General features: G+C 43.2%; 1 protein-coding gene across 1 annotated transcript; it reads right to left on the minus strand.

The window, feature by feature from the left end:
* Positions 1 to 9,993: 9,993 nt before the first annotated feature.
* On the minus strand, positions 9,994 to 11,232 carry LOC311124605 (inward rectifier potassium channel 16-like; the record flags this gene model as incomplete). Its single annotated transcript, XM_084198719.1, has 1 exon — positions 9,994 to 11,232. The coding sequence occupies one exon, from the start codon at positions 11,230 to 11,232 to the stop codon at positions 9,994 to 9,996; it is 1,239 nt and encodes a 412-aa protein (XP_084054845.1).
* Positions 11,233 to 13,657: the final 2,425 nt, after the last annotated feature.

Here is a 13,657-nt window from a genome sequence, read left to right on the forward strand (position 1 = left end):
CCTGGACTTCCTGACGGGCCGCCCCCAGGTGGTAAGGGTAGGTAACAACACATCTGCCACACTGATCCTCAACACGGGGGCCCCTCAGGGGTGCGTGCTCAGTCCCCTCCTGTACTCTCTGTTCACCCATGACTGCATGGCCAGGCACGACTCCAACACCATCATTAAGTTTGCCGACGACACAACAGTGGTAGGCCTGATCACCGACAACGATGAGACAGCCTATAGGGAGGAGGTCAGTGATCTGGCCGTGTGGTGCCAGGACAACAACCTCTCCCTCAACGTGACCAAGACAAAGGAGATGATTGTGGACTACAGGAAAAAAAAGAGGACTAAGCACGCCCCCATTCTCATCGACGGGGCTGTAGTGGAACAGGTTGAGAGCTTCAAGTTCCTTGGTGTCCACATCACCAACGAACTATCATGGTCCAAACACACCAAGACAGTCGTGAAGAGGGCACGACAAAGCCTATTCCCCCTCAGGAGACTAAAAAGATTTGGCATGGGTCCTCAGATCCTCAAAAAATTATACAGCTGCACCATCGAGAGCATCCTGACTGGTTGCATCACCGCCTGGTATGGCAACTGCTTGGCCTCTGACCGCAAGGCACTACAGAGGGTAGTGCGTACGGCCCAGTACATCACTGGGGCAAAGCTCCCTGCCATCCAGGACCTCTATACCAGGCGGTGTCAGAGGAAGGCCCTCAAAATTGTCAAAGACTCCAGTCACCCTAGTCACAGACTGTTCTCTCTGCTACCGCACGGCAAGCGGTACCGGAGTGCCAAGTCTAGGTCCAAAAGACTTCTCAACAGCTTCTACCCCCAAGCCATAAGACTCCTGAACAGCTAATCATGGCTACCCGGACTATTTGCACTGCCCCCCCACCCCATCCTTTTTACGCTGCTGCTACTCTGTTAAGTATTTATGCATAGTCACTTTAACTCTACCCACATGTACATATTACCTCAACTACCTCAACTAGCCGGTGCCCCCGCACATTGACTATGCAACGGTACCCCCCTGTATATATAGCCTCCCTACTGTCACTTTATTCTATTGTATATATAGCCTCCCTACTGTCACTTTATTTTTTACTTCTGCTCTTTTTTTCTCAACACTTTTTTGTTGTTGTTTTATTCTTACTTTTTTGTTTAAAATAAATGCACTGTTGGTTAAGGGCTGTAAGTAAGCATTTCACTGTAATGTCTGCACCTGTTGTATTCGGCGCATGTGACCAATAAAATTTGATTTGATTTGATTTGATTTGATGCCTGTCTTGCTCTATGGGATGCCATGCGATGGGAGCAGGATGCTTACTAATGATAAGCTCTGACCCATATCCAACCTCTCAGTGCTATTCGGGATCTTTGGGGCATCCCTACCCTAAACCCTAACCCTAATCTTAACCCTGACCCTAACCTTAAACATAACCATAGCCGTCACAATCAATCAAATGTATTTATAAAGCCCTTTTTACATCAGCAGATGTCATAAAAGTGCTTATACAGAAACCCAGTCTAAAACCCCAACCAGCAAGCAATGCAGAAGTAGAAGCACAGTGGCTAGGAAAAACTTCCTAGAAAGGCAGGAACCTAGGAAGATACCTAGAGAGGACCTAACCCTGACCTTAACCCTTACGTTAACCATTTAAAATGTCAACTTCAATGGGTTAAGGATGTCCCTGAATAGCACTTTTCTGCACACTTTGAACTGCTTATGTGTGTTATATTTTAGACACTCTATTAATAGCAGGTCCTATATTTAGCTGTATGTTTGCTTTTCATGCCCAATTTACAACTACAGGAGTCAGACAGACGGTCATGCCGCTCCGGGCCACAAGGTGGAGAGCACGAGACTGACATTGGAACATGATTGGCCCCCCACACGAGCTCTCCTGTGATGCTGTGGGGAGGAAGTATGAGCGAAACAACAAGGAGAGATGTCTTATCCAGAGTGCATCAATCTTAAGATAGCTAGGTGAGACAACAACATTTCATAATCGTATCAAGTACATTTACACCACATGTTTTATGTCTTGGACAATATTGTAGTTCTTTGATAGATTTACTATGCTCTGAAGAAAACATTATACTGCCTTAATGACATTACTGCATTAAACATCCCTGTGAAAATCAAAGCAACTGAAAGGCATGTGCAGAGTCAGTGTGATCTGCTTTCTGCACGTCGAAGTTCCCTTGTCATTCAGTGCCTTTGTTCTTACAGACATACACCAGATACACCAGATGCCAGGTGCTGCACTGCCACCAATGACACAGAGCTGGGTACTGTGTAAATGCCAGGTATTGCGCTGCAGTGTGTATCCAGTTGGAAGAGGCCATGCCAAGACTAACAGGCATTCAACACCACAATGACCACAATATGTCCTTAAATAAATGTTTACACACCCAATTACAGGTTAACTACTGTAACTAAAGACTGAGTAACAGGCTATCAATGCTGATGGTTATACAGTAACATTAAGTAACAACATGTCAAGGATGGTCAATGGAAACAGGATGCACCTGAGCTCAATTTGGGGTCTCATAACAAAGGGTCTGAATACCTATGTAAATAAGGTAGTTCATTATTTTGTTTTTTTTATACATTTACAAAAATGTCTAAAAACCTGTTTTCGCTTTGTCATTAAGGGGGTATTTTGTGTAGATTTATGAGATGTTTATTTTATTTAACCCATTTTAGAATAAAGCTGTAACGTAACAAAATGTGGAAAAAGTGAAAGGTGTCTGAATACTTAAACTAAGTACGAATAAACTGTAAGTAACAATGAGTCATGAACGTTACTACTTGCTGCATATTCAAGGCAATACTCTGAGAACCAGTTTTTCAAAAGATTTCGCCTGTCGGTTAGAATTAAACACACAGATATATAATGAATAGAGTGGACAAATCATTGTCTTGAATAGGGACGCCTGTTCTATTCATTCTATTTCTATGCATGTATTCCTAGCCGACAGGCGAAATTCAGCTAGATGATAAATACAAAAAAACTGGGCCCTGATGATTGATTTGTCAATGATGAAACTACCAACAACAACAAACCACCATCAGTACATCTACGTCTACTACAAATTATAATAGTAGGTAATAGGGGAGACGTTTTAATGATCAGTATACTGCAACATACTGTAATGTGTATTTACAGTATACACAGCATGTGTGCAAAAGATCACATATCATGTTTTTAAAGGTCCCGTACAGTCAAAATCACATTTTTTTTTTCTCATGAAATTGGATGATATTTGGATGAAACCAGATCAAAGTAGGATAACCAAAGTATGAAAAATGACCGTTGCTTCTACAGTACATTGATAAAGTTTGATCATAAAGTTACTGGTCCCCTCCCCCATGTCAACCACTTGGATTCAGGAGGCGGGATTACTATGGGCATTTTGTGACATCACAAAAAGCTTCTCAGTTTAATACACCAAATCAAATCAAATTGTATTTGTCACTTGCGCCGAATACAACAGGTGTAGACCTTACAGTGAAATGTTTAATTACAAGCCCATAACCAACAATGCAGTTTTAAGAAAGAATACCTAAAAAAAAAAAAAATTAAAGAAACAAATAATTAAAGAGCAGCAGTAAAAATAACAATAGTGAGGCTATATACACGGGGTACCGGTACCGAGTCAGTGTGCTGGGGCACCTGTTAGTCGAGGTAATTGAGGTAATATGTACATGTAGGTAGAGTTATTAAAGTGACTATGCATAGATAGTAAACAGAGAGTAGCAGCAGCGTAAAATACCAAACAGTCCAAGAAGCTGTTTAGAAGCCTCTTGCACCTAGACTTGGCACTCCGGTACCACTTGCCGTGTGGTAGCAGAGAGAACAGTCTATGACTAGGGTGGCTGGAGTCTTTGACAATTTTCCGGGCCTTCCTCTGACACCGCCTGGTATAGAGGTCCTGGATGGCAGGAAGCTTGGCCCCAGTGATGTACCAATGGTAACATCTTATTATTTTACCTGATATAAATTCGCTGCCTTGCGCTCCGTTACTCTTTTAGTTGTATATATTTTTTTACATTAGCAGAGTGTACGTGATCCCAATTTTAGCTTCAAGACGCCGGCTACTTGAAAAAACCCCAAAAAAGTAGATTGTGCTTATTTATTGGCCCATTGAACCTTATCGCGCCCCGTAGTTAACTCAGTGGATAGTGCTAAAACAATGTTGTCATATCTGAGACAGGGCCGTAGCTACATATCAGGACACAGAGTCAGGGTCTCGACTTACTGTTCAGAGTTTGAACAGTAGAATACACAAGGCGCAAGTTCGAAACTTGGGGAGGAGACAGGTTAAAGAAGGATGTTTAAGCATTGAGACAATTGACAGGTGGATTGTGTATGTGTGCCATTCAGAGGGTGAATGGCACACAAGACAGATAATGTAAGTGCCTTTGAACAGGCTATGGTAGTAGGTGCCAGGTGCACGTGTTTGAGTCATGAACTGCAAAGCTGCTGGGTTTTTCACGCTCAACAGTTTCCCGTGTGTATCAAGAATGGCCCACCACCCGAAGGACATCCAGCCAACTTGACAGAACTGTGGGAAACATTGGAGTCAACATGGGCCAGCATCCGTGTTGGAACCGTAAATGAGTCTAGCTAGTCTAGCCAGCTATCTAAACTTGTAGCAATCATGGCAGAATTACCGACTGGGCACGCAGGACACACGCCCAGGGGCCCTGACATCCAGGGGGCCCACATTGATTTTGTTAGTTACTCTTACTCAGATATCATACTAACATGGCATAAGTCATGGCAAAATGTGTACAATTGCAGGAAATTAGCTGTAAAACTGCAACAACAAAAACAGTTATGTAAAACAGACATAGTTGTTCACCGTTTGTTAAAAATTATAGTTTTAAAGTTAATGTGTAGCGGCTAATTGTATAGCTAATAGGCTTTGTGTTTATAGATGGACTGAGGTGAACGAATCTACAGCAACCAACGTGATAAAGGCTGGGGTCATTTCTGCTTGTTTTTGCTGTTCTCCAAATAGCATTTTAGAGTTTGAAATTGTATAGAAATGCAGTAAATGTCAGTACATCACTGTGGTTTTAGTTTTACTCAATTTACACACATACAGATTTTGCTAAACACTTACAAAATAAAACTGCATTTTATCTCACACCTCAAAACACATTAAAAAAAATAAATGGGTCTTTGTACAGTACTTTCTGTTGGAGATTACAGTAGTTCTCCTTTTCTTATGTATAAGTTACTGTAAAACCTTCCCAAAATCATGATTGTCTTCTGCATCTCTTTTCTTTCCGTATCTTTATTTATCATATTGAGGAGCAGACTTTGTAATATTGTTTGTGTTATACTGTGACTCCATCATAGATACTAAGTTTGACAATAAGGCAATGAAATGCCAGCAACATGACAGCAGAAGTTAGAATGTTAGCCTGTTAGATGTAATCTAAACTATATAATCTAACATGTAATCTGAAATGTAATCTATGTAATCCCAAAGGTAATTATTTATCATGAGAGGGCCATAAACAATAACTAGTTATAAATTACTGAGGTGTAGTCACTTTTAAGGACACAAGCTCAAATATGTACACAGTACAAATATTTGCTGAAATATTCAACAAAACGTATGTTAAGAATAAGGCTTGAAGTGACTTACGTACATGCTTTCTAAATATAGTACAGTCAAATTATAAAATCGTTAACTATACGATTTCACCTTCCTTATAACTGTAAAATACTGTACATATTTATACGTTTAGTGTTAAAGAAACATTTGCATATTTTCTAAAGGTCTCTCTTGATTAAAACTTCTGCCGCCACCCTTCTGATCATCGGACAGGGCTCTGGCTTGTCCGTCTATGACAAACAGAAAGTGTTTTTTGTTTCAAATCTATGAATGATTTTAGATTACTTTGATAAAGTTGGCTATAAATCAATCTCTGAATGTGCTTGATCAGAGATGGGCAACTGGTGGCCCGTGACCCACCTTTTGTAGGCCCTCGGATCAATTTCAATATTATTATTTTTTGGGGGGGTTGTGCATCAGCAGATTATGTCAGTCACTGACAGTCATTCAATTAGCCCATGTCAACAAATGTGTTTTTTAGATTGGTAAATTAGTCTAACCAGCTATCACAGTGGGCCCCCATTGATTTTATAAGTCACTCTCACTCAGATCTCCTATTAACATGGCATAAGTCAGGGCTAAATGTGTAGAATTGCAGGCAACAACATTTTGCTTAGGGCCCCCAAAAGGCTCTCTGGGTGTGGATGTGGATGTGGGAACTGGCCACCCCACCCTCATCTAAGTTGCCCATCCTTGTGCTAGAGCGACAAAAATAACTCTATTCTGCTGCGCTAGGATGTAAGGATTGGAGGCATGTGCTTTGTCAGTGGCTTTGATGTATCGTTCAGCAAGGAGTTGATGGACAGCCAGAAGAGCGAATGAAACGGTAGGCGGGAAGTAGTGTCAGATTTCACAGCCTGAGTCATAGGCTAAAGAGATATACTCCTGAGTCTGTGGGAACTCGGGCTATTGCTGAATGCAAGCCTTTTCGGTATACGGTGTACACAGATATATTTATAAGCGGAAATGCTGGTTGGAACCTGTACCAGACCCACCCTATTAAGGGACTATAATAATAATATACTATATGACATTTAGCAGACTACTTCTAAGTGGCTAACCTGTGCAGAATGCCAGCCTGCTCTTACTGTTGCCTGTGAAAACATTGTCAAATATTCCATGAGTTCATTTGTATTTTATTCTATTTTAACTTTTCCTTTTACCAGGTTAGTCTCATTGATGTTAACAATCTATTTTAATTTTGTATTTTATTAGGATCCCCATTAGCTGTTGCGAAAGCAGCAGCTACTCTTCCTGGGGTCCACACAAAACATGACACATGATAAAATACGGAATATTAATAGACAAGAACAGCTCAAGGACAGAACTGAAAAGGCAGACGTAGCCTACATATCAATACATACACACAAACTATCTAGGTCAAGTAGAGGAGAGGCGTTGTGCCGTGAGGTGTTGCTTTATCCGTTTTTTTGAAAACAGGTTTGCTGTTCATTTGAGCAATATGAGATGGAAGGAAGTTCCATGTAATAATGGCTCTATATAATACTGTATGCTTTCTTGAATTTGTTCTGTATTTGGGGACTGTGAAAAGACCCCTGGTGGCATGTCTGGTTGGGTAAGTGTGTGTGTCAGAGCTGTGTGTAATGTAAACAATGTGGAATTTTGAACACATTAATGTTTGTTATAAAAATAACAAGTGATGCAGTCAGTCTCTCCTCAACTCTTAGCCAAGAGAGGCATGCATAGTATTTATATTAGCCCTCTGACTACAATGAAGAGCAAGACGTATCGCTCTGTTCTGGGCCAGCAGAAGCTTAACTGTCTTTCCCAGCAACCACACGAATGGACAATCAAGATAAGACAAAACTAGACAAAACTAGAGCCTGCAGGACTTGGTGTCAAAAAAGCAAAGGATCTCTTTATTACGGACAGACCTCTCCCCATCTTTACAACCATTGAATCTACCGTTGAAGTCGGAGGTTTACATACACCTTAGCCAAATATATTTAATCTCAGTTTTTCACAATTCCTGACATTTAATCCTAGTACAAATTCCCTGTCTTAGGTCAGTTAGGATCACCAATTTATTTTAAGAATGTGAAATGTCAGAATAATAGCAGAGAGAGTGATTTATTTCAGCTTTTATTTCTTTCATCACATTCCCAGTGGGTCAGAAGTTTACATACACTCAATTAGTATTTGGTAGCATTGCCTTTAAATTGTTTAACTTGGGTCAAATGTTTTGGGTAGCCTTCCACAAGCTTCCCACAATAAGTTGGGTGAATTTTGGCCCATTCCTCCTGACAGAGCTGGTGTAACTGAGTCAGGTTTGTAGGCCTCCTTGCTCGAACACACTTTTTCAGTTCTGCCCACACATTTTCTATAGGATTTGAGGTCAGGGCTTTGTGATGTCCACTCCAATACCTTGACTTTGTTGTCCTTAAGCCATTTTGGCACAACTTTGGAAGTATGCTTGAGGTCATTGTCTATTTGGAAGACCCATTTGCGACCAAGCTTTAACTTCATGACTGATGTCTTGAGATGTTGCTTTAAAATAGCCACATAATTTTCCTTCCTCATGATGCCATCTATTTTGTGAAGTGCATCAGTCCCTCCTGCAGCAAAGCACCCCCACAGCATGATGCTGCCACCCCCGTGCTTCACGGTTGGGATGGTGTTCTTCGGCTTGCAAGCCTACCCCCTTTTTCCTCCAAATATAACGATGGTCATTACGGGCGAACAGTTCTATTTTTGTTTCATCAGACCAGAGGACATTTCTCCAAAAAGTATGATCTTTGTCCCCATGTGCAGTTGCAAACCGTAGTCTGGCTTTTTTATGGCGGTTTTGGAGCAGTGGCTTCTTCCTTGCTGAGCGGTCTTTCAGGTTATGTCGATATAGGACTTGCTTTACTGTGGATATAGATACTTTTGTACCTGTTTCCTCCAGCATCTTCACAAGGTCCTTTGCTGTTGTTCTGGGATTGATTTGCACTTTTCGCACCAAAGTACGTTCATCTCTAGGAGACAGAACGCGTCTCCATCCTGAGCGGTATGATGGCTGCGTGGTCCCATGGTGTTTATACTTGTGTACTATTGTTTGTACAGATGAACGTGATACCTTCAGGCGTTTGGAAATTGCTCCCAAGGATGAACCAGACTTGTGGAGGTCTACAATTCTTTTTCTAAGGTCTTGGCTGATTTCCTTGGATTTACCCATGATGTCAAGCAAAGAGGCACTGAGTTTGAAGGTAGGCGTTGAAATACATCTACAGGTACACCTCCAATTGACTCAAATGATGTCAATTAGCCTATCAGAAGCTTCTAAAGCCATTACATCATTTTCAGGAATTTTCCAAGCTGTTTAAAGTCACAGTCAACTTAGTGTATGTAAACTTCTGACCCATTGGAATTGTGATACAGTGAATTATAAGTGAAATAATCTGTCTGTAAACAATTGTTGGAAAAATTACTTGTGTCATGCACAAAGTAGATGTCCTAACCGACTTGCCAAAACTATAGTTTGTTAACAAGAAAGTTGTGGAGTGGTTGAAAAAAATGTTTTAATGACTCCAACCTAAGTGTATGTAAACTTCCGACTTCAACTGTATATGTTTTGACCATGACAGTTTACAATCTAAGGTAACACCAAGGAATTTAGTCTCCTCAACTTGTTCAACAGCCACACCATTCATCACCAGATTCAGCTGGGGTCTAGAACTTAGGGAATAATTTGTACCAAATACAATATTCTTAGTTTTAGAGATGTTCAGGACCCGTTTATTACTGGCCACCCATTCCAAAACAGACTGCAACTCTTTGTTAAGGGTTTCAGTTACTTCATTAGCTGTGGTTGCTGATGTGTATATGGTTGAATCGTCAGCATACATGGACACACATGCTTTGTTTAATGCCAGTGGTATTATAAATAAAAATGTACCAATGACTTCATCTCCGAAGTGCTAAGGAAGACCAGCCCACTCTCAAAAAGAGGGTACAGTGATGAGTGAGGGCTTTGGAGTTAGTAACAAACCTGAACGCCCCATGGTACACAGTGTCCAGCATATGTAATGACATCACAGGGGCATACAATATAAACTCAACTTGAGCTTAAGCTTTTTCACAAGACCTACGATGTTTAACGGGTGAGACGCTCCTCTATCAAGAAACCCAAGTACCTGACCTATGATGTGGGGTTTAAAGGTGAGACACTCATCTATCAAGAAACCCAAGTACTTGTTAGTTGGAAAAACAATCAACTTTATCTTTTCAGCATTTAAAAGCAACTTCAGCTTACAGAGCTGAGTCTGGACAATAGTAAAGGCAGACTGCAATGGCCATGTTTCTGAATGGCCATTGGCCAGTTACAATGAAATTGTGTTGGCATCGCCATGTCAGCAGAACATCCTACGCCAGAATGGGGTTCCTTGGAAGACACAAATGTCCGTGGTCCTCACAAACTGCTGCGATAGAAGCAACCGTGGCTGCATGTACCTCAGGTTCTGTGGTGCCTTTCACCAGTTCCACAGTCACCATCGGGGGTGTGCAATCAATGCTCGGGCGCTTGGGGCGCGGGGAGTGACGTGGGGAACGCCGAAGCTTTATTTGATCGTACTCCTCCGCACTGACCTCCGGAACCAGGACCTTAGCAATGTGGTGGAACATGGAATAGTTTACCTTGTAGTACTCCAGGTTTACATTCAGCATCTCTTGGAACAGCTGTCCCCAATGGATCTCGTCGGGTGTGTAGGAGGTGCGAGTCTGGCGCAGGATGCCCGTCGAGTCATCCGTGTAGGTGAAGGACACCACAAGCTCAAAATCGTCTTTCCGAAGATCCTCCAGGCTCATGCGGTAGAGTGGACTACTGGGCTCAATAATGTGGAAGATGGTGGTTGGTATGGCTAAAAGGATATCACTCTGTTTGATTTCCAGGTCCTTGTAGTTGACGTCCACCCTCCCCGTGGCATGCATGGTGGGGCGGAAGATTTGGGCACGAGCCGTCCCCTCCACCATGTGGTGCCGGCGGAAGTCCCCGATCCTCCATGACAGGCACAAACGTCCGTTTCGCAGGTTGATGACAGCGCAGTTGCTGAAGCCTACCGTCTGCGTCAGTTTCCGTGTCGATGCCATCTCCGCCACAGCGATACCGATGACAAATGTATCAATAAAACAGCTGATGACATCCTGCACAGTCACGACGATGATTGCCACCATGCAGTTCTCCGACATCCCTCTAAAACCGTAACCGATCGAGGTCTGGGTCTCCAATGAGAATAGGAAAGCCGCAGTGAAGTCCCTCACCTCGTACATACAAGGGGCGTTGGTAGGGTCCTTCATGTCGCCATTAGCCAGGGCGATCAACCAGTAGAGGATGCCGAAGAAGAGCCAGGAGAGAATGTAAGAGAGGGTGAAGATGAGGAACATAACCCTCCACCTGATCTCCACCAGCGTAGTAAAGATGTCGGTGACGTACATGAGCCACTCCTCAGGGACATGGCGGAACAGGACATTGCAGTTGCCATCTTTGCGGACGTAGCGACGCTTCTTGTGCTGGTAGCCGATCTCGGCCTTCACGGCGAACAGCGGGGTGGTGTAGGTGTCGATGGAGGGATCAGAGGGACTGACCTCAGTGTAGTCATTGTTCATCCTGTAAGATCTGGGAAGAGGAAAATAATGTTTAGTGGTTTTATTATCTAACGTATAACACTGAAAATGTCACTGTTATGAATTGTGGTCTTTAGATTAGGTGGACAAACCGTGAATTGTCTCTGGGTTCAGAGATTATGAATTGAGTATTATGTACCAGAACACTGAAATCAAACATATTCACCTTCATTCGGAATACATATATTTACTAGAATATGGTGGCATTTGAAGGACAACAGTTTTCGCAAACAACAAACTCCTCCAGATACAACCAAATTGTATATTGGCGGGTCATTGGAATTTTGAGTGTGTGGATTTGGGTTGGGTGTTTGTGTGTTAGGGAGAAGAATGCTTATGGTGAGAGGTTGTGCCATTCCATCATGATGATGGAGAGTTTCGGGGAGAGGTTGTGCCATTCCATCGTGATGATAGAACGTATCGGCGAGAGGTTGTGCCATTCCATCGTGATGATAGAAGGTATCGGCGAGAGGTTGTGCCATTCCATCGTGATGATGGAGCGTTTCGGGGAGAGGTTGTGCCATTCCATCGTGATGATAGAACGTATCGGCGAGAGGTTGTGCCATTCCATCGTGATGATGGAGAGTTTCGGGGAGAGGTTGTGCCATTCCATCGTGATGATAGAACGTATCGACGAGAGGTTGTGCCATTCCATCGTGATGATGGAGAGTTTCGGGGAGAGGTTGTGCCATTCCATCGTGATGATGGAGAGTTTCGGGGAGAGGTTGTGCCATTCCATCGTGATGATGGAGAGTTTCGGGGAGAGGTTGTGCCATTCCATCGTGATGATGGAGAGTTTCGGGGAGAGGTTGTGCCATTCCATCGTGAGGATGAAACGTTTCGGGGAGAGGTTGTGCCATTCCATCGTGATGATGGAGAGTTTCGGGGAGAGGTTGTGCCATTCCATCGTGATGATGGAGCGTTTCGGGGAGAGGTTGTGCCATTCCATCGTGATGATGGAGAGTTTCGGGGAGAGGTTGTGCCATTCCATCGTGAGGATGAAACGTTTCGGGGAGAGGTTGTGCCATTCCATCGTGATGATGGAGAGTTTCGGGGAGAGGTTGTGCCATTCCATCGTGATGATAGAACGTATCGGGGAGAGGTTGTGCCATTCCATCGTGATGATGGAACGTTTCGGGGAGAGGTTGTGCCATTCCATCGTGATGATAGAACGTATCGGGGAGAGGTTGTGCCATTCCATCGTGATGATGGAACGTTTCGGGGAGAGGTTGTGCCATTCCATCGTGATGATGGAGAGTTTCGGGGAGAGGTTGTGCCATTCCATCGTGATGATAGAACGTATCGGGGAGAGGTTGTGCCATTCCATCATGATGATGGAGCGTTTAGGGGAGAGGTTGTGCCATTCCATCATGATGATGGAGAGTTTCGGGGAGAGGTTGTGCCATTCCATCGTGATGATGGAACGTTTCGGGGAGAGGTTGTGCCATTCCATCGTGATGATAGAACGTATCGGCGAGAGGTTGTGCCATTCCATCGTGATGATAGAACGTATCGGCGAGAGGTTGTGCCATTCCATCGTGATGATGGAGAGTTTCGGGGAGAGGTTGTGCCATTCCATCGTGATGATGGAGAGTTTCGGGGAGAGGTTGTGCCATTCCATCGTGATGATGGAGAGTTTCGGCGATTGGAAACCACTTGATGGTGAGTTGGGAGACTTCTCTCTGAAGTTCACTGGTATTGAACTGTATTTAGACAGGGAACAGTTGAGTTGAGATGAGATGCGATTGCTCTCTCTCTGTCTAATGTTTATTACCCAAAAAGGTGTCTTGAGGGAGAGGCAACTACGGAAAAATAGAGTTCATGATGGTTTGAGGACATTCAATGAGAGGGCATGCGTAGACAGACACCAACAAATAAACGATAGTGTAACTTGTCTGTATTTTAAAAAAGAGAACTCACAGGCAATGAGAGCAAGGCTTTCAGACACACGCACACATGCAAACACACACACGCACACAAACTCGGACACATGCAAACACACACACGCACACAAACTCGCACACATGCAAACACACACACGCACACAAACTCGCACACATGCAAACACACACATGCACACACACACACACACACACACACACACACACACACACACACACACACACACACACACACACACACACACACACACACACACACACACACACACACCAGTGGATTCATTACATTCCATCACATTTTCCACACTCTCTCTTATGATAAGGAATAACATATGAAAGTTGGACTAAGAATTGACACTTATATATTAATTGCGCTTGAAGGCACTGCTTCTTTTTCATGTTTTCCCTGACCCCTGACCATGCCTTGTCTGTTTCCCCCACTTGGAAGAAGTGCTTTTCAGCTGGACTGAATGAATAGGAAATGGAAAATCCTGCATGTGTACACA

Source organism: Coregonus lavaretus (assembly GCF_964263955.1).
Source record: "Coregonus lavaretus genome assembly, contig: HAP1_SCAFFOLD_4524, whole genome shotgun sequence".
NCBI lineage: Eukaryota > Metazoa > Chordata > Actinopteri > Salmoniformes > Salmonidae > Coregonus > Coregonus lavaretus.